Source organism: Podarcis liolepis (genome assembly GCF_965112155.1).
Source record: "Podarcis liolepis genome assembly, chromosome: 2".
Lineage (NCBI taxonomy): Eukaryota > Metazoa > Chordata > Lepidosauria > Squamata > Lacertidae > Podarcis > Podarcis liolepis.
The window spans coordinates 109,899,002-109,920,833 of NC_139555.1; the positions used below are offsets into that span (position 1 = coordinate 109,899,002).

The 21,832-nt window shown below is 46.9% G+C and overlaps 1 protein-coding gene across 1 annotated transcript; it reads right to left on the bottom strand.

Moving 5' to 3' along the window:
* Positions 1 to 1,095: 1,095 nt before the first annotated feature.
* Positions 1,096 to 13,798, bottom strand: LOC310701997 (uncharacterized protein). Its single transcript, XM_083493596.1, has 5 exons — positions 13,556 to 13,798; positions 8,180 to 8,425; positions 7,944 to 8,068; positions 3,332 to 3,583; positions 1,096 to 1,175 (listed from the first exon to the last, which is right to left on the bottom strand). The coding sequence occupies exons 1-4, from the start codon at positions 13,626 to 13,628 to the stop codon at positions 3,569 to 3,571; spliced, it is 459 nt and encodes a 152-aa protein (XP_083349722.1). The 5' UTR covers positions 13,629 to 13,798; the 3' UTR covers positions 1,096 to 1,175; positions 3,332 to 3,568.
* Between the last annotated feature and the right edge of the window lie 8,034 nt (positions 13,799 to 21,832).

Consider the following 21,832-nt stretch of genomic DNA (forward strand, 5'->3'; position numbering starts at 1 on the left):
TGCAAAGAGATTTTCTGTAATAAAATGCAATTTTGGTATATTATTTTCACTAATATATGCAATTTTATGCATACTTTGCCCTAATATATGCATTTTTTGTATACGTTACTGGACTGGGGGACTGCATTCCAAAATCTGAAGAAGCGTGAATTTCAAAGGGTGGGTGTGTTTCGGCATGTGCATTGTTTCTGAAAGTGTGAATTAAGTAAGTTCCCCTTTAAATGGCAACTGAATTCCCCCCCCCCCATCCCTAGTGCCCAGAGCAGGTGGCTCCCATTTCCATTTTTTGGGGGGTCAGAATTCTCTGCTGTAAAGAAAGCGAGCTGAGCCAATAGCAGCACCTGTTGTGAGCATCGCTCACCAAACATTGGAGGGCTAAGATACACCCTCAATGATTGGTCATGGGGTGTCAGTGGTGTTGGTGTTTAATCAAACCTTCGTACCCAGCAGGCATAACTCACCTTGCATGCTGGCACAGAATGTCAAGGCCAAGGCACCAGTGTGCTATTAAAACCCTGCCTATTTTATTAATTATATGACGCTGCCAGACACAGAGCCTGCAATCCCTCAGCTAATCTTGTCAAATAAAAGTTCCCTTCCCTGGAGGATACAACTGAGGTGACAGCGGCAAATTACAGAACAAACAGCAGCTTGAGGCTTTGTGTGGGCCGGGAAGCGTGCTGTGCAGTCAGCAAGTCTGTGTAGCAATGAAGAACTGGGAATGAGAAGTGGTGGTGCTTACTATTAGACACATTATAGGTGCCTACTTTTCCATATATCAGCATTTGCAGAACAGGATAGCAGTGAGTCATAATTGCTTAATGGGCTTTCTTTATGATCTATAGATAATCCCTACTGCCACCTTCTGCAGTCAAAGAAGTGCAAGTTTCCCCGTGGAATTGGATTCCACAATTGCACACCGAAGTCTCATGTTTGCGTTTGGTGATCCCCCAATGTTTTGCAGAATTTTGGGGCAAAGGAAATAGTACCCCAAGTGGTACCTGGAAGATCTCACCCATCAGGGGATCGTTAGCATGCGACTATGTAACTTCATTCCATTTTTAGGCTGAGAAAACCAAGACAATGCAAAAGATATTTGATAGAAATAGCTTGTGTGTCTTATTTTTTCCCCACATTTGAAAACATTGGTGCTCCACAACATTGTTCTAAAGTCTCTCTGTACAGTGGTGCCCCGCAAGACAAATGCCTCGCAAGACAGAAAACCCGCTAGACGAAAGGGTTTTCCGTTTTTTGAGCTGCTTCGCAAGACGAATTTCCCCATGGGCTTGCTTCGCAAGACGAAAACGTCTTGCAAGTTTGTTTCCTTTTTCATAAAACCGTTAATACCCAGGGTGCATTGCTTGAAGAGGTGCAGTTGCGACTTGACTTTGAGGAGCAACACATAGCACGCGGTGTGGTAGCCTTTTTTGAGGTTTTTGAGGACTTTGCTGATTTTTGAAGCTTTTCCAAAACTTCTTTTGCAGCCGTTTGGTAAGTTAAACTTTTAAAACTTTTTTGGGGGGTTTTGGATTTTGGGTTGGGGTGTTTGGAATTCAAGGACTTGGTGTTGGGGAGAGGTTTGCAAGAATCTGGGAGCTTGTGTAGGGTTTTTCTGCATTTTTATGATTTTTTGTGACCATTGGGGCACTCTGCTGTTGTTGTTTTTTAAAAAAATCTGGGTTTGAATTTCTGTGTGGTGGGTGGCTGGGGGAACAGTTGGGGAGGGGTTTGCAAGAATCTGGGAGCTTGTGTGGGGTTTTTTTTTTGAATTTTTATGATTTTCTGTGTCCATTGGGCCATGTTGTTGTTTTTTCAAAAAAAAATTCTGAGTTTGAATTTCTGTGTGGTGGGTGGCTGGGGGAACAGTTGGGGAGGGGTTTGCAACAGTTGGGGAGGGGTTTGCAATTTCTGTGTGGTGGGTGGGTGGCTGGGGGAACAGTTGAGGTTTTTGAAGACTTTGGTGATTTTTAAAGCTTTTCCAAAACTTCTTTTGCAGCCATTTGAGGATTTTGAAGACTTTGGTGATTTGCAGCCATTTCATAATTTAAACTTTTAAAACTATTTTTGGGGTTTTTGGATTTTGGGTTGGGTGTTTAGAATTCAAGGACTTGATTCTGGGTTTGAACTCCTGTGTGGTGGGTGGTTGGGTGCTTTTGAATTTTTTGGGTGTGAAGCACTGATTTTTCTTTCTTTCTGAGTTTACGAAGCTAGGAGCTGTGCTGCCATGGGACCCAAGAAGACTGCTGCTGCAGAGGCCGGCGAGAGGAAGAAGGAGAAGGTGACACTGGAAATGAAGAAGGAGATCATCCGGAAGCACAACGGTGGAATGCGTGTGACAGACCTCGTCAGGGAGTACGGCAGGAACCCATTGACCATCGGCACCATCCTGAAGATGAGGGAGAAGATCCTTGCGACTGATGCAGCCAAGGGAGTCACCAGGATCGTGAAGAACCGCCCAGCTGTTCTGGAGGAGGTCGAGAAGTTGCTGCTCATCTGGTTAGAAGAGAAGCAGCGTGCAGGGGACACAGTGACTGAGGCCGTGATTTGTGAGAAGGCCAAGGCCTTGCATGCAGACCTCGTCCGGGAACAGCCAGGAACCTCAGGCGAGCCAGAAGTCTTCAAGGCAAGCAGAGGCTGGTTTGACAGGTTCAAGGCAAGATCTGGAATCCACAGTGTGGTCAGGCATGGAGAGGCTGCCAGCCAGAGAAATTTGAATTGCGCTTGGCGCAGCCTGTGGCTGGACTGTGTGGCACCAAGTGACTCTGATGCATCAGAGTCAACAGTGGTCAGAGTCAACGGCTGTCCTCCAAAGAACTGAGGGACATTTGCATGAAGTGGAAGGATGTGCAGGCTTTTGCAGAGCGGCACCACCCTAACAAGCACGTGGCACATGACCTTGCGAACACTTTTGATACGACGGTCATGTCGCCTTTCAGGGAGGTGCTGAAAAGGCGGATGAAGCAGCAGACCATGGACAGGTTCTTCAGCAAGAAGCAAAGAGTGGAAGAGGAACCTTCTTCGAGTGGTCCCCCAGAGTCTTAGAAAATGTACTGTACACTTTGTTTATTTTAAAATGTTTTCCCTGTCATGTTTAGAAACTTAATTTATTGTTCCTTCAATTTTTGAAATGCTCTTTACAGTATGTGTGACTTTAAAGAGCACTTAATAAACTCTTGTTGTACCAAATTTGGCTTTGTTTGGACTTTTTTTGACCATAGGAACGCATTAATTGGATTTCAATGCATTCGTATAGGATTTCGTGCTTCGCAAGACGAAAAATTCGCTAGACGAAAAAACTTGCAGAACAAATTAATTTCGTCTTGCGAGGCACCACTGTACTTGAGTTAAGGTCTGGTGCTTGAGTTAGGAGTTGGGAACACTTAAGAGAGTTATGGAACTTCTGGTTCCAGTTTAAGGATGCTCAAATGATGACGGATGGATCTGCTGGGGATCACACTTGCCACAGGATCTGGTTGCAGCCCCCCTGAACAAGTGTAACAGCAGTTCCTTGTTTATTCTCTTGAATAAGGAAGGTACAAGGAAGAGGAGCTGAAACCTGGATTTTGGCTTAGAAATTATTTATCTGCAATTAAAGACAAAGAAGTATTCTTGTTAGCAAAGAGGAAAAAAGATAACAATAGTTCCAGAAAAAACAACAAGCCCAACTCAGGCAATAGTGTCCGCTTAAGCATTTTTTAAAATCATCAAGCATAATATATATTCATGAAGTCACTCATCAAATGAAGTCACTCATTCAAAGTGAGTAATTGTTTCTACTCCCAACTCATCAAGGATTCATGGCTCACCTTTCCTACACTGCCAAGTTTTAACTCAGACTGTTGAACCATTTTTCTAATTGCCAGTAAGTACAGTGGTACCTCTGGTTGCGAACGAGATCCGTTCCGGAGGCCCGTTCGCAACATGAAAAGAGCACAACCCGCAATGGTGTGTCTGCGCACATGTGGGTTGCAACTCGCCTCTTCTGCGCATGTGCGTGACATCATTTTGTGCGTCTGCGCATGCGGCGAAACCCGGAAGTAACCCTTTCTGGTACTTCCGGGTCGCTGCGGGACGTATCCTGAAAGAATGTAACATGAAGCGGACGTAACATGAGGTATGACTATAAGTACATTTCTTCTCCAAAACTCTGAAATAAGTCAGGAATCCTGATCCTTCCAGCCAAATTACTAGATGTGTTGTTAAATACATTATATTTAATGTGCCATGCTAAATACATTGTAATTAATGAGCAAGTACAAATAGTAGCTTCTGGAAGGAGACCATAATTATAGCGTCAAACTAGGAGGGGTAGCCAGAGACGGAGCAAGCTGTGCACCTTGGAGTGGGGCCATGGGGACGGGGCGAGCGTCCCAAGGGGCAAGACGCCCATGGGGGCGGAGCGAGTTGCCAGGGGTAGTGGTGGAGCGAGCCACCCATGGTGGGCTGCTTCCTGTGTTGTGTTGGGGAGGGAGCTACGCCGCTTTGCCAGCAGACTTCCTCCCTTTCCTCTTCATTTTGACAGCTTGGGGGAGGCATCCCTCCCAGGAAGCAGCCTGGGAGTGGGGGGCAATGGCACACCATCTGCCCACCTGCCCGTGACTCCCAAGCCTCCCCCCAGCTGTCAAAACAAAGGAGGAAGGGGGGAAGGCCACCGGCAAAGCGGTGCAGCTCTGCCTCTTCCCCTGATGGGTTGGGGTAGGCTTGGGAGTTGCAGGTGGGCGGTGTGCCGAATGTCACCCCCCTCAGTGATGACACCCGGTGCGCACCGCCCCCACTGCCACTTTCCTCCGCCCCTGGGGGTAGCGAATGGGGGGGCAGCTAATGCCACAGAAGATGATGATGATGATGATGATGATAATAATAATAATAATAATAATAATAATAATAATAATAATAATAATAATAATTTATTATTTATACCCCACCCATCTGGCTGGGTTGCTCCAGCCACTCTGGGCAGCTCCCCACAGAATATTAAAAACAATACAGTGTCAGACATTAAAAACTTCCCTAAACAGTTGTCTTTTAAAAGTAAAATAGTTGTTTATTGCCTTGACATCTGCTGGGCATTCCACAGGGCAGGCACCACTACCGAGATGGCCCTCTGCCTGGTTCCCTGTAACCTCACTTCTTGCAGCGAGGGAACCGCCAGAAGGCCCTCAGTGCTGGACCTCAGTGTCCGGGCAGAACAATGGGGGTGGAGACGCTCCTTCAGGTATACTGGGCCAAGGCCGTTTAGGGCTTTAAATGTCAGCACCAACACGTTGAATTGTGCTCGGAAACATACTGGGAGCCAATGAAGATAGAATCAGGATTCAATATGACCATAACAGATTGGAGAACAGGGTCAAAACTAACAAAACGAATTTCAATAGGGACAAATGTAAGGTTCTGCACTAAGGCAGGATGAACCAGATGCACAAATATAAGATGGGGGGCACCTAGATTGCCTCTAATACATGTGAAAAGGATAGAGGTCTTGGTAGACCAAAAGCTTAACATGTGCTTAAGTATAGTGTCCAGATCAAGGGAAATAATAGTCCCGCTCTATTCTGCCTTGGTCAGACCACACGTGGAACACTGTGTCCAGTTCTGGGCACCACCATATAACGATACTGACAAGCTGGAATGTCTGCAGAGGAAGGTGACCAAGATGATCAAAGATCTGGAAATCAAGAGGAGACTTAGAGGAGACTTTATAGCCACCTTCAGATATCTACAGGGCTGTCACATGGAAGGAGGAGCAAGCTTGTATTCTGTTCTGGAGGGTAGGCCCCAACCAATGGATTCAAGTTACAAGAAAGGACAGTAACAGCTGTTTAATGGTAAAAAGGACTGTGTTGTGAGCTCCTGGACTCTCCTTCCTCAGAGGTTTATAAGCAGAGATTGGATGACCATTTGCTATGGATGCTTTAGCTGAAATTCCTGCATTGCAGGGGATTAGATAACCCTCAGGGTCCCTTCAAACTCTACAACACTGTGATTCTGTGACTGGGATCACAGCAGAGAGAGAGGGCATTTAACCCCTTTCTTCCTTGCTGTTGTCCTGGTGAAGACGTTATTTGCACTGCAAGAATTGATGCTTTTGAATTATGGTGCTGGAGGAGACTCTTGAGAGCAACCTAGACTGCAAGAAGATCAAACCTCTCCATTCTGAAGGAAATCAGCCCTGAGTGCTCACTGGAAGGACAGATCCTGAAGCTGAGGCTCCAATACTTTGGCCACCTCATGAGAAGAGATGACTCCCTGGAAAAGACCCTGATGTTGGGAAAGATGGAGGGCACAAGGAGAAGGGGACGACAGAGGACGAGATGGTTGGACAGTGTTCTTGAAGCTACCAGCATGAGTTTGACCAAACTGCGGGAGGCAGTGGAAGACAGAAGTGCCTGGCGTGCTCTGGTCCATGGGGTCACGAAGAGTCGGACACGACTAAACAACAAAAAAATTATGACCTGGATCTACTTCTTTAAAAACAAGAACTCATTAGTGGCCTCATGTGGATGATCAAGGAAGTGGAGTTGGGGGGGGAGAGAGCACTCGAGAGCGAGCATGTTTAACTCTTTCCTCTCATACTCTTTCTCCAATTTAATTTCTATACCTCTCCTATGCTGTTAACGTCCTCCTGCAGATGATAGATGCTCTGTGCCTCTTTCCCCAAAGTTGAACAAATGGCAGATTCTGTGAAGGGTGGGAGAGGAAAGGAAGAGGGGGCAGGATATAAAGGATGAATACCCTTTCCTTTAGTGCCACTTCCTAAATCTTTGTGGCTGCTAATAAGTAGGTTTAAAAAAAAATTCTATAAACAACTCACATCTGTTTTGCTCTGCGGGTGGCGCTGTGGGTTAAATCACAGAGCCTAGGACTTGCCAATCAGAAGGTCAGCAGTTCGAATCCACGCAACGGGGTGAGCTCCCGTTGCTCAGTCCCTGCTCCTGCCAACCTAGCAGTTCAAAAGCACGTCGAAGTGCAAGTAGATAAATAGGTACCGCTCCAGGGGGAAGGTAAACGGCGTTTCCGTGCGCTGCTCTGGTTTGCCAGAAGTGCCTTAGTCATGCTGGCCACATGACCCGGAAGCTGCACACCAGCTCCCTCGGCCAATAAAGCGAGATGAGCGCCGCAACCTCAGAGTCGGCCACGACCGGACCTAATGGTCAGCGGTCCCTTTACCTTTACCTTTATCTGCAAACAAAATGATATATGCTGCGACAATCTCTCCTTGTTGCCAGTGTACTCTATTTTAGCAAGCATCTAGCTAGCTTAGCACATGGCATTAGGGCCAATCATAGAACTGCAGAGTTGGAAGGGACCCTGAGGATAATCTAGTCCAGAGGTGGCCAACTCCCAAGAGACTGCGATCCACTTTCAGAATTAAAATCTGGCAGTGATCTACCCCCATTTTTAAGGGGTTCAGCTCAAAGTTGTTGAGCTTTCTTTGGGAGGAGGAAAGCCCCGTTTTGGGGGGGGTTAAGGTGCAGGCTTTTGGGGGGAGGGGAGTTCCGTTTTGGGGTGGTGGAGGAAGGCAAGGGAGGTTGGGGTTAAGTCACTCTCAAAAACATCGCTGTGGATGAAAACAACCACACAGAGGGAGCTCTGTCTTCCCTTCCTGAGTTCAAACAACAATGGAGGCCGGGATGAGGTTGGCGCAGGAGTCAGATTTACCAACACAGAGGAAAGGGAGCCAGAGATCGATCGCGATCTACCAAAACATCAAGGGGATCTACCAGTAGATCGCGATCGACCTGTTGGACATCCCTGATCTAGACCAACAGGATCGAACCTGCAACCTTGGCATGATCAACACCTAACCAGCTGAGCTACCAGGGAGCCGTTGTGTTGAAAAGTGCCAGGGTCTTCCCAGCATCTTATTCACTTGAATCCTGGCTCTGATTATGTCATTGGCCCATCTCCCAGCAATATGATGAAAGCTGGCATGCCCGCCTTACTCTGCAGAAGAAGAAGAAGCATCCAATGAAGCCTGCTATGATAGTTGCAGTCACTGCTAAGGAGATCAGAATGATCCCCCAGAACGTCAATGGTTGATCTTCTGGACTCTGTGTCATCTCTGTTCCTGCGGCGAAAGAAGGCGGCGGAGAGGGTGTTAGAAAGGGGCAGACAGAAGGTGGCCTTCGAAAGGTGAGCTTGGGGAGAAATCGAGGAAGTTTAGTAGGCCTATCCATACCTGGCATGGCAATATCTGTTTCAACATGGGCTCCTGCTGATGTGGTGATGCTCATTAACAGTACAGCGTCATTGCTTGTGTTTGATGGCTGGTTGCCATTAGCGACCGTGGATGAAGCTGTGGTAGCAAGAGATGTCCTGGTGGTGTTGGCAGTGTTAACTGGCAGAATGGTGCTGTTGGTCACTGGTGCAGCTGGTGTGCTCGTGGTTCCTGTGGTGATGTTGCCTGAGGTGCCAACACCAGTGGCTGGCAAGTGAGGAGAAAAATGAAACTGCTAAGAACATAAGGGGAGCTTACATTGGGGAGCCCAATGACCTATCTAGTCCAGCATCTTGTTCTCCCAGTGGTCACCCAAATACATATGGAAAACCCTCTGAGCACAAGAGCCTCTCCCCTCCTGTGGGTTCCAGCGGTTGCTGTTCAGGAGCATTAATCGCTTCTACTCCCCTGTTTAGGGAAGCTTTTAATGACTGATGTTTTAATGTATTTTTAATCTTTTGTTGGAAGCTCTCCAGAGTAGCTGGGGAAACCTAGCCAGATGGGCGGGGTAGAAATAATAAATTATTATTATTATTATTATTATTATTATTATTATTATTATTATTATTATAGTGGTACCTCGGGTTAAGTACTTAATTCGTTCCGGAGGTCCGTTCTTAACCTGAAACTGTTCTTAACCTGAAGCACCACTTTAGCTAATGGGGCCTCCTGCTACCGCCGTGCCCAATTTCTGTTCTTATCCTGAAGCAAAATTCTTAACCTGAAGCAGTATTTCTGGGTTAGCGGAATGTGTAACCCGAAGTGTATGTAACCCAAGGTACCACATTATTATTATTATTATTATTATTATTATTATTATTATTATTATTATTATTATTATTATTTTTACTATTACTATTATTATTAAGAAAGGGGAATCCAGGCAAATAATTATTAAGCCAGTAAATCACCCTACTCTTCTGTAAATATCCTCTCCTCTCCTTGCAAGGTCATGACCCAAAATATACTATTTACAACTAATTTTTGAGACCTCACAAGCGGTGGCAGACCTACATTTTTTGGGGCCCTGAAGCTTGAACTGTTATGGGGGCCCCCCTTTGCACCCAGAAACGAGGTCTGGGTGACTTGTTATCTTCTTCAATGGGGTTGTTCTATTACAGATCACCAGACCTCTGCAACATCTGTGACTCTCAGACCTTGGGACTGTTGAAAGATAGACAACCAAAAATTAATCAGTTTGACTCGCACAACTCAGATTGGGTTTACTAGGCCCATTTTTTAAAAGCAATGTGCACTAAATTCACTTCTGGGCCTCTCCAAGATGAGGGGACCTGGAAGCTTCAGCTTCATTAGTTTCATAGCAGATCTGCTCCCGATCGTAAGATGTTAACAGAACCTGAGCTTATAGGAGCTTCTGGTTAATGCTGTAATCTTAGAACTTTAAACACTGGTTGAATTCAGAGGAGGGTATATGCTTAAGTCTAGTGGAGTCCATTTAATTGTTGCAGATGCTTGATCTTCTTCACGAACCATGGCAACATATTTCCCAGGAGCCCTTGCAGTTCACACTCGGCACCAGGTAAGCACAGTCCAGAAGGCACTCTGACCATAAGCCATCTCGAAGGTGGCAGGGGTGGTGAAACCTTAAGTCCTTCAGCAGGTTCAGTCGTGCCGAGAGTCACACTTGTTAGCCGTGCTGTTCTTCCACTCGAGTTTTGTTTCCACTGGGATGTCTTTTGGTAGGGCTCATCTTTTCAGCGGGTGCAATTGTGTTCTTGGTGGCTCCTGGCGTGCTACCACTCAGAGCCACTAGGGGCAGCATAGTGCTGACAGATGTATTTGTACCAGCGGCTGATAATGGGAGAGAACTGTCAAACCCAATTCATACATTACACAGTACTCAAATAATGGGGTGCAGGGAGGTGTGAAATCCCTCTGTGAAATCCACAAACCTTGGATTCTTTTTGGTACTTTTTTCTTCAGGTGAGAGTCACATACCAGCAAATTCAGGCTGCGGAATTAAAGCTGATTTTGAGATCCTGAGCAACAAACCAATTTCACTCCCTAAAATGGCCTTTTTTTAAGCGATACGAACTGTGACGGGAAAGATGCACTGGGGAGTATGGGACAGCACTTGCTTGACGCAGCATCGTGTAACTTTTCCACAAAACAATCCATAAATAGTTGACATTGTTATTCCTGTGGGATGTAACATAAGCAGTCAAGTACAACGCTTCCTGTTTGCCCAGAGTGGACACACAGGGGGATGTTGCTCCAGCCGGGAGGACTTCCTGTCACACCTGGACATCCTCCCCCTGCGTGTGACCAGGTAGATGGGCGTGAGCCTGTGAGGCCCAATAAAAGGGTCAGTCCCACAGCCATCTTTCCCCTTCTTCTTCACGTTATTCCATCTTGATGTACCGTATTTTTCGCCCCATAGGACGCACCGGCCCATAGGATGCACCTAGTTTTTTTGGGGGAAAATAAAGAATTTTTTTTAATTTCCCCCACAGGTGCGGGGCTGGGGCGGGGGAAGCCCGAGCTTCCCCCGACCCCAGCCCCCAGAACAGGCTGCTATCTGCTAGCCGTGGGAGAGCCGCACGACTTCGCGTGGCTCTCCCACGGCTAGCAGAGGGCTGCGCGAAGCCCGAAGCTTGGGGCGTGCTGAGCTCAGCGCGCCCCAAGCTTCTGGGTGCAGGCAAGCTCTCCGCTAGCCGTGGGAGAGCTGCGTCTCCCACGGCTAGCGGCTAGCTTCCTGAAGCCTGGAGAGCGAGAGGGGTCGGTGCGCACCGACCCCCCTCGCTCTCCAGGCTTCAGCGAAAGCCTGCATCCGCCCCATAGGACGCACACACATTTCCCCTTCATTTTTGGAGGGGAAAAAGTGCGTCCTATAGGGCGAAAAATACGGTGTTTGGCTGTCTGCTGGCTCTCAGCCAGCAAGCAGCACATGGTCTCATTTCCCAACATGGGATGAACCCACTCTCTTTTCTGTAACTACAAGCTAAAGCCTGCCTTCAGGGAACCTACTGTGAATTGAATGTAAGTAAACTTCTTATCATTACTTTAAGAAAAGACTGTTGCGTCTTTATTCTTTTTAAAAGGGATCACAGGGGAATTTACCAGGATCCAAACTGGACAAGCCAGATTGAATTGCTTAAGTAAACAGATTCAAATGAATCTACCAACTACCGTATTTTTTGCTCTATAAGACTCATCTTTTCCATCCTAAAAAGTAAGGGGAAATGTGTGTGCTTCTTATGGAGCGAATGCAGGCTGCGCAGCTATCCCAGAAGCCAGAACAGCAAGAGGGATCGCTTCTTTCGCTGCACAGCGACCCCTCTTGCTGTTCTGGCTTCTGGGATTCAGAATATTTTTTTTTATTGCTTTCCTCCTACAAAAACTGGGTGCGTCTTATGGTCTGGTGCGTCTTATAGAGCGAAAAATACGGTGCTCTGCTACTGACTCACTAGCGTGAGTGAGGAAGGAAGGATAATATTTAAAAAATATATCCTCTCCAACTATCCACAGCATTCCCACAATTCCTGCATTGCATGGGGTTGGACTGCAGGAGCCTTGGGGTCTCTTCAAACTCTAAAATTCTATGATTCTATGGTCATTGGCTCTCTGCTTGGCAAGCCACCCAGTGGTAGCAACCTTGTGATAATGGCAGTGGGGAGGTAGGCCAGCCCTCACCAACTTGGTGCCCTCTAGATGTTCTGAACTACAACTCCCAGCAACATCTGGAGAGCACCGGGTTGATGAATCCTGAGGTGGACTCAGTGAGGGAAGGGAGGCAGCCCAAGGGCTCTTCAGAAGCCAGAGCAGATAGTGACTCATGGTGCAGACAAGCACTCTCTTCATCCCCGCGTCTCCCTTTTTTGGCTTGTACTTCTTGGCCTTGGTTCTGGCTTTGAAAGCAGGCTTGAACTCTGTTTCAACTCTTGCCTTTATTCACGTCAGCCACCCTTCCCGTAAGAAAAGAATCTTATTCTGTTGCAGACACAAGGGCTTGTTTCTTTCGCAGTGACAGTTTCTCCTTGACAGATGAGCTTTCCCCCATCCCAACCCAAACAAACTGGTTTTCAATCTACCTCTGTAAAACAAGCAAACAAACAATACATGTGCTAGCATCGCCTCATACGACACTGACATCAAGTAGCCAATTCTTGCTGGCTCTTTGGGTTCAAACCCCGTGGTCATAGCTGTCAACTTTTTCCTTTTCTTGTGAGGAATCCTATTCGGAATAAGGGAATTTCCCTTAAAAAAAGGGAAACCTCGACAGCTATGCCAGTGGCTGGTCAGATTGTGTGCTGACATTTGGGAGGGGGCTGACATCTCAAACTCAAAGCTTCCCCGATTCTCATTCCAGATATTAAGAATACCCAGTTCAGAGCACATTTAGTAGGGACACAGCCCTCTTACTGTTCTTGTTAAATTTATAATCTGCCAAGACTACCTATCACCCGGATAGCTGAGTTGGTTAGAGCGTGGTGCTGATAAAAGCAAGGTTGCAGGTTCGATCCCTGCCTGGGACAGCTGCATATTCCTGAATTGCAGGAGTTGGACTAGATGATCCTCAGGGTCCCTTCCAATTCTACGATTCTATGATCTACGATCTACTAACACAACTGGAGCTACTGGTACTACAATTTGTGGTGCATCACTTTTATGAAGAAACTCCTCATTTAATCCCCACAAAGACCCTATGGGGTTGGTTAGGCTGAGGGGCAGTGGCATAGCCTGCAAGTGTCCCCCAAAAACAGGACACTCAATTTCCACCGCCCCAGAAGATTTTGTCCTAAAAAAGCTTTACTTTTCCAGATCTTGCATGGTGCCCCAAAATGTGTGGTCTGGGGCACTGTGAGAGCACGGCCGTGAAAAGAAAGCATATGTTGGGAGCGCTGTGATGTCAACCGGGTCACATGACTCATGTGATATCACGGACGGGAAGATACCTGCATCCCGGTTTGGGGACTCAACATGTTGGAGGGGATGCAATGGCTGTCCCAAGGTCAGCTAGTGAGTTTCTTTTACAGGTGGGGATTTGAACCCTGTTCCCTCAGGTCCTAGTCCGACACTCTAACCACTACACCACACTGATTGAGCATCTTTGATGTTCGTCCATCCCTTCTTCTGTGTAAGCATTGGGCAAGCAAACCAGGACCAATAAACAGGTCATCTGAAGAAGCAATTCCTCCAACCACCCTGGATGGACAGTGAGACACTTTAGAATAATCTCCACATGTTATGGAACCACAGGAGGAACAGGAGCAGTTGCAGGAGGAGGAACCCTGCTCGCCCCCTACTCTTTTCCTTGCTTTTCCTCCCTGACCAGTCAGATTGCTGACCACCGCTAAGACGGCTCCAGTGGCCTACCTGCTAAGAAGATGGAGAAGAGCAGGAGAATCAGGTAATTGATCCCTGATGCCAGAATCCCCAGCAGTTTCATCTTGCCGCTTTGCAGGGTGGACAGGAGCGAAGCTGCATGAACGTTTGGATCCAGATTCCTTGCTGAGGGAGGGTAGCTGAGCTGCAGATCTCCTCCGTGCCTGTCTCTGCCTGCATACTTTCACCCTCTTACCTTTCCCCAGGTGCGGCTCCCTTGATGGGAAATTAAAAATAAAGTGTCCGGAACGCATTGCATCACCTTTGTGCTGGAGAGGTATGCATTTGCGGGGAGAGGAACCTAATAATAGCAGCAGGTTTTCAGCGCTGTGACGGCCGAGTGACACCGAGATATGCTTCTCTGGCTCACTTTGAATCTGCGCGGAAGGAGGGCCGCAGTCAAGTTTCGGGAAGTCTGGAGCCAGGAGTGGCTTGAGGAGTGGAAAGTATGCCCTGAGCCCCATTCATTGCTAATGTCCCATTGAAAATGAGAATGGCATGTAATTTCTTCTATGCTTCCTCATGTTTATCCCCTTCGTTGTATGCGCACTCTCTCCCCACCCTTGCAGCAAATTGTTTTATTATCCCCCCCCCCTCCAATATCTGGTATACTTGGAAATAACCAGGTGTTATCTTTAGGGATAGGGACGCGGGTGGCGCTGTGGGTTAAACCACTGAGCCTAGGGTTTGCCGATCAGAAGGTCAGCGGTTTGAATCACCGCGACGGGGTGAGCTCCCGTTGCTCGGTCCCTGCTCCTGCCAACCTAGCAGTTCAAAAGCACGTCAAGTGCAAGTAGATAAATAGGTACCACTCCGGTGGGAAGGTAAACGGTGTTTCCGTGTGCTGCTTTGGTTCGCCAGATGCGGCTTAGTCATGCCGGCCACATGACCTGGAAGCTGTATGCTGGCTCCCTCGGCCAATAAAACGAGATGAGCGCCGCAACCCCAGAGTCGGTCACAACTGGACCTAATGGTCAGGGGTCCCTTTACCTTTACTATCTTTAGGGATAAATCCATTTTAAATGGGTTTATATACATGGAATTTGGCAGTTGATTGAGCTTTGCCTACATCTGATCATCTCTTGCATTCAGCACTTGCTCATTTTCAGCCAACTGTTCATTGCTGGGATTGTTTTATTATTAAAAAGAAGCCTGGCTAATTGCATGCAAAATTATACACAGAACTGTATTAAAAAGACATACTTTATATGCTTAATACGCATTAAAGGTCAAACTCTGTGCAGTACTCCATTTCTGCGGCATAATTTTATAAGTATATTAATACATCTACATTTTTATACTGTTATATGGATTTTGTATGAATCTGTTCACATACTCTTCACTTTAGGAAACCTGGGATGTAAATGCATATACATTGGTTTCTTAACAGCTTATTTCTCGAACATTTGGGCTCCTGAGCGCCACAAACCTGGAAGTGAGTGTTCTGGTTTGCGAACTATTTTTGGAAGCTGGACGTCCAACGGGTCTTCCATGGCTTCCGACTAGCTACAGGAAGCTCCTAAAGCAAATCTGAAGCCGCGCTTTGGTTTTCGAACATTTTGGAAGTTGAACAGACTTCCGGAACAGATTCCGTTCAACTTCCAAGGTATGACTGTATGTGTAGTGTAGTGGTTAAGAGTGGTGGACTCGTAATCTGGTGAGCCAGGTTCGCGTCCCGGCTCCTCCACCTTTGGAGGAGTCACACTTCTTTGAAGTCTCTCAGCCTCACTCACTTCACAGAGTGTTTGTTGTGGGGGAAGAAGGGAAAGGAGAATGTTAGCCACTTTGAGACTCCTTAAAGGGAGTGAAAGGCGGGATATCAAATCCAAATTCTTCTTCTTCTTCTTCTTCTTCTTCTTCTTCTTCTTCTTCTTCTTCTTTATATTAGTATTATTAAACTGCGATTCACCCTGAGGTCACATGGCAGTCACAGCAATTTAAAACACAATGTTCAAACCCCTTTTAAAATGAATTAAAAGAACAAGAGTAGTCTGGGTCCTAATACAGCTGTAGATTCCTTCCTTGCAGGAGATTGGACTAAATGTTCCTCAGGCTCCCTTCCAACTCTCTGATTTATGATTCTATAATATATATGCTGAAAGGAAGAATGGGTTGAATTTGGCAAGAGAGAACAGTTTGGGTTTTGTATGCAGCTGAGGAAAAAGGTTGCTAGCAGTTGCAAGTGGTTTGCACTCAGACACTTGGAGAGTTTCTTTAAGCCTGCTTCCCACCTACTCAGTCTGTATATTTGTGCAACAACATTTTCTTTGGTATATTTGTACAACAACATGTGCTACAAACGCACTGCAAATATTCACTATCCTCCCTCCTCTCACATACCCCTACATCTCTCTCTCAAACTCCCTCTCTCCCCCAATCTGTCCCTCTCTCTCACACACACAGGTGCCTGTAGAAAAGGTGGAGCAGCCTAACTTCCACCGAAAAGAATGTTGTCCGTACATTTTGCGTCATATCTCGGGTTCTAAAAATGCTAGAAATTTGCTCTCTCTTTTTAAAGCGAAAGATAGGGATTTGGGGGCTATGGTTCACTCTGGGGCCATCAACGAAGGGGTTGGGTTGGGAGTTCCTGTGCTATCCTTCCTAATCCTATTCCTCATAGTGAAGCAGATTTGCCACATAAGAGTGCAGTGAGTGTGAGAGATTCTTTCCCCCAATTTACCCATGAGAGATCAGTGACTTGTACCTACTAACTGATTTAGGCTTGTCCCATGTCGAGAAAGGTCTGAGCAGTTTTTAGTGTGCCCCACTGCTTCCCCCAGGTGTCACCAGGAAATTGGAAGGGGGCGGGTGAGAGACACCCTCCCCACAAGCCTTTCCTTTCCACACTACGAGGCAAAGACAAAGAGAATCTGCTGCACATTACCAAATGTAGCACTTCACTGATAAATGCATCTATGTACTGGCTCAATAGGAAAACTTTAGAAATTCTTAAGAAATCACTTGTCGTATCAATCTTCTCAGTTCCAGTGGCATGTAGGACCCAGGGAAGTGAGGTACAAGAGGAGAGGTTAGTGAGCCCACCATAATCCCTGAGATCAGGACGATATCCTGCCCAAGAGTATCAGACTTGACTCAGGGACCAGGGAACTGTAAATGCTTTCCTTTGTACTGTGGTGGAGTAAGTGTGAAAGACTATATTTGAGTGACGGGGCATGTCTGGTGTTAGAATTCCTGCTCCATGATTGCAGTCATGGGATTTTTGTCTATCACATGATGGTGTATGTTTTGACTCCAAAGAATGGGAAGTGATAGAGACAGGATGTTTGTGTTACTGTGTTCCGTGAAGTGGGACTATTGTCCTTTGTCCCCCCCCCTTACTGTCTGATGCTAGAGAGAGAAGGAGCCATGTTGCAGTGCTCTGCGTGTGTTTATATGTAAATAAAGTAGATTAGCCAAAATGCTGAGTTGTTGTGGTCTGTTACGCAAGCTGTGACGACTCTGCGGATCCCTAAGTGTGCCGATGTCTGTTGGCATTGGTCGCTGTGATGTGCGGGCTGAAGAAAGCTTTTGAAGCTCCCGAACGAATGACCAGAAGGGAGAGAACATTCCAGTCGGGCATGTGACTCTACCGGGGTCCTACTCGAGTGCAGGACGAGCTCCTGACATCTGGATCTCAGGTTCTACCTGAGACCACACCTTTTTCTGTGACATATCTATGCTGTCTTGACGATGCATCCTGAGATGTATTATGGGAAACTTTGAAATACGGATGTAAACATTGTTTGGGGCTCCTGGCTGCTTCATCTTTGTACTAGTGGGGAGCCTTGTTGTAACAATAAAGATCAGGCCTACAGGCCGCTGTTTTGCTTCTATCTCCTGGGTGAAGTCTCTTGTGACCCCCAACCTGAACCTATGGGAGCCAAGGTTAAGTGATTGTGGGGTGCTCCAAGTGGTCCCTTATACACAGGAAACCTGCTCTTTACCTCTGAATTGGAGCAAACGTTGATCTGCAGAAAACCCGATGAACATTTGCTCCAATTCAGCAGTAAAGAGCGGGTTTCCCCCGGGAGGGAAACGTGGACAAGCCCAAGGCTGTTAATCTATAATATAGATTATTGTATTTCATATTAGATTATTGTATTTTAATATTCTGTTGGAAGCCATCCAGAATGGCTGGGGAAGCCCAGCCAGATGGGCGGGGTGTAAATATATTATTATTATTATTATTATTATTATTATTATTATTATTATTATTATTATTAAGACTTGTGTGCAGGCGATATACTCAAGGCTATATACAACCCTGTGCTAGCCATAAAAGCATTGCTGCAAGTTAAATGAAGGGTTTCAGCCAAGGAGGTTATGAGCTCAGGACTTTGCACTGAGATTGTTTTAAAGTGCTCCTCACATCCCCTCTGAGTTTGCTCGAACATGACCTGTATAGCTCTTTCCTCCTCTCGTCTTTGAGTAGCTTTGGCCAAACCTCCCTCGATGCATTGTGTTTCTGGACTGGGAACACTTTACAGAGAGGTGCTTGCGGAGAGCAAGGGCACAACATGATGTGGAGGACCAGACATTCCTGCTTCACCTCTCTATGATCTAGGAAGACTAGGACTGGGGGACATGTGGCTGGGTGACTAGGACAGCAAAGGTAAATATCAACCTCCTTCTCCCATGATGACTAGCAAGCCGCTGCCAGCTCTGCAGAGAGTGACTACTGCACACAAGTCAGATAGTTGTTCATTTCCTTGACTTCTGGTGTTCCACAGGGCGGGTGCCACTACCAAGAAGGCCCTCTGCCTGGTTCCCTGTAGCTTCACTTCTTGAAATGAGGGAATCTCCAGAAGACCCTCGGAGCTGGACCTCAGTGTCTGGGCAGAATGATGGGGGTGGAGACGCTCCTTCAGGTAGAATAATCACCAGGACATGCCAATAATTAGACAGTGCAGTATTGTTGCATTTATTTATTAAAATCTTCCACAGACAAATATATATATATATTTGAATAAATACATCCTGGCTAGATTGTACATTCCAGAACACCTCCATTTGGGATTCGTAGCCAGTGGTGTTGTTAAGATGTGAGGCAGGTGTTTAACAGAACAGAGCCCAAATTTGTCTCTCTCACACACAAAAATAAAATATAGAGAGGTAGCTAGGTTGGCCCATTAGAAACTTTCAAAAATTCATCTTGGGGCAATACTTTTTTATTAGAACAATAACAATACCACAAAATAGTATGGAGTATGCAAGCTTTCAAGTGCTCCATCACTCTTCACCAGATGGTTAAAAAAAAATGCAAAGGAACTTGGAGGGGGGGGAATTATATTATATAGATATATGTTTGTATTCCAGGTATCCAGGTCTGCATCTTCTAGAAAATAAGTGCCACATTTTTAACCAGTGCTTTTCTGGCCAGGATTAGCCAGTATACTTCCTGTGCCCGAGCAAGGATTTTAAACCAGTTTTCCCAAGTTCTCCATTTAAGCTCTGCTAATTCTCAGGTTATCAGCTTTGTGCTTCCACATTCCTGTCCATATTCTTTATTTCTGCTGAACAACATGCTCGGCTCTGAGATCAAGTGGGCTCAGTTGGCTGCACAAGGTAGAAACAAAAGGCAAATAATCCCTATAGATTTCACTGGGTTCCTTTCTAGAGTCATTTTGCGACTAAATGTTTTGGGGATTCCACTTCTGCCCACTGGAGGAGTCTTTAGATGCTTGGGAAGAAAGCTTCGGGAGCGGACCGAATTCTGCAAAGCTGCTCCGAAGAAGCTTATCGCTGTAAGAGGCTGCGGGTGAATCTCCTTTCCTTCACCAATGACTGCAATTCCGAAAACTCTGGAGGAAACTGTGGGTTCGGTAAACTGGGAGGGTTTGGTTTTGAGTGTTGTAGCTCTCTGCCCTTAGGGAGTAGCAAATCTACAGAGCAGAAACATCAAGAAAGCAAGATACATCACATGAGTAAGAGGTAGAGCAGAAATAATAATAATAATAATAATAATAATAATAATAATAATAATAATAATAATAATAAATTTACACCCCACGCATCTGGCTGGGCTTCCCCAACAACTTCCAACAAAATATTAAAATACAGTAATGCATCAAACATTAAAAGCTTCCCTAAACAGGGAAGAAACAGCATCCGTAGCTATTAAAACGATGACTCTATCACTGAGACAGAAGAAGAGTCCTGCTGAATCAGACCAATGGTCCATTGTGCTCCAGCACCCTGTTGTCTGCTCTCAACCAATCACACACAACTTCTAAAAACACATTTTTGCTCTCCATTCCTGTGTTTGTTGTTGCTGGGTGACTTTCTCAAACCCTCCAGCACTTCTCCGATGGAAATAGAGCTGTCCTATTCCGTACCCTTCAACATTTCTCCCATGAAGACAGGGATGCCCTGCCACAACCTCCAACATTTCCCCTGTGAAAATAGGGACGTCCTAAGGAAAAGCGGGACATTCCGGGGTCCTGCCAACTCCTGCCAACCTAGCAGTTCAAAAGCACGTCAAAGTGCAAGTAGATAAGTAAGTACCGCTCCGACGGGAAGGTAAATGGTGTTTCCGTATGCTGCTCTGGTTTGCCAGAAGTGGCTTAGTCATGCTGGCCACATGACCTGGAAGCTGTATGCCGGCTCCCTCGGCCAATAAAGCGAGATGAGCGGCACAACCCCAGAGTCGGTCACGACTGGACCTAATGGTCAGGGGTCCCTTTACCTTTACCTTTTAAGGAAAAGCGGGACATTCCGGGGTCAAATCAGAAACTGGTACAGCTTCTGCACATCCAGAACTATCCCTGGAGAAGAGGGGTAGTTGGAGGGTCTGCTTTCTTGCGCCACCCATGTTCCTTACCAAGCAGCCGAGGAAAACCACGAGAACAGTTCCCAACACAGCGGATACACTGATCAGAATGATGGCCCAAGCAGGCAGGCCTTCGTCCCGTTTGGGGTTTTCTGCAGAGAAAAGATAAGGGTTATGAGTCAGGCATTAACAGAACTATGCACATACACGCTCCTTTTGCGGGTTACCATAATGAGGAGGGAAGGCCAATGGCCAGGGGTGGCCAACAATTTATTGGAAAGCCACAGGTTCCCATCCCTGGTGTTGACTGCACCGTGCATGCATTTAAAGCGCATTCGATGCACAGTGAAAGCAGATGGCTTTCGGTTCATACCCTTAGGATGTTTCTGCTCATGCCCATCCAAAATCTGGGTTGCTGCAATTGCCACCCGTCAGATTCTACTAGTAGTGCCTTCTGGAGCAACCGAGGACAAGTCTTTCAAATATTCGAAGACCACTATCATGCTCCTCTCCCATTTTCTCACAACCAAGCTACACAAACCTAGTCCTTCCAGCTGTGAAGAGGTAATGCCTTTCACAGCCTGTGCCATTTCAGGCTGCCAGTGAGGGCTTCTATATCTGGACCTCCAGTGGAAAAAGCATATCCCTGCATGTAGGAAAATAATACGCCAGGGAAACACTCAGGTCAAAGCCTTCTTCACATAATGTCTTTGTCTGCACAGATATTTATGTCTAATATGGGGACCTTAAGTGCTGTGTTGTAATACCAATAAATAATCCTACCTGTGGTAGCATTTGATGCTGAAGTTAAATCTGTGGTTCCAGAACTCATTGTAACATTGGCACCAGGGGTGGGGACTGTTGTGCCTGTATCGGGGGATGCAGTGCCCCCTGAAGCTGAGGTGCCCGTTCCAGTGGCTACTGAGTCCGGTGTGGCAGTGCCAGAGGTTGCTGAAGAGGAGGTGCCTGTGCCAGAGCTTTCTGGGGGTGATGTGGGTGCACCAGAGCTTTCTGGGGGTGATGTGGTTGCGCCAGAGGTTGCTGGGGCTGGAGTGGTTGCGCCAGAGGCTGCTGGAACTGGAGTGGTTGCGCCAGAGGTTGCTGGGGCTGGAGTGGTTGCGCCAGAGGTTGCTGGGGCTGGAGTGGTTGCGCCAGAGGCTGCTGGAACTGGAGTGGTTGCGCCAGAGGCTGCTGGGGCTGGAGTGGTTGCGCCAGAGGTTGCTGGAACTGGAGTGGTTGCGCCAGAGGCTGCAGGAGCTGGAGTGGTTGCGCCAGAGGCTGCTGGAACTGGAGTGGTTGCGCCAGAGGCTGCAGGAACTGGAGTGGTTGCGCCAGAGGCTGCAGGAACTGGAGTGGTTGCGCCAGAGGCTGCTGGAACTGGAGTGGTTGCGCCAGAGGCTGCAGGAACTGGAGTGGTTGCGCCAGAGGCTGCAGGAACTGGAGTGGTTGCGCCAGAGGCTGCTGGAACTGGAGTGGTTGCGCCAGAGGCTGCAGGAGCT

Bases quoted from the DNA above. Each gene is read 5' to 3' on its own strand.
- LOC310701997 (XM_083493596.1), bottom strand. From the start codon at position 13,628: ATGAAACTGCTGGGGATTCTGGCATCAGGGATCAATTACCTGATTCTC. The intron at 8,426-13,555 runs GTAGGCCACTGG...CTCACTTGCCAG, and splicing joins CTTCTCCATCTTCTTAGCAG to CCACTGGTGTTGGCACCTCA. The intron at 8,069-8,179 runs GTATGGATAGGC...CTTTCGCCGCAG, and splicing joins AACAGATATTGCCATGCCAG to GAACAGAGATGACACAGAGT.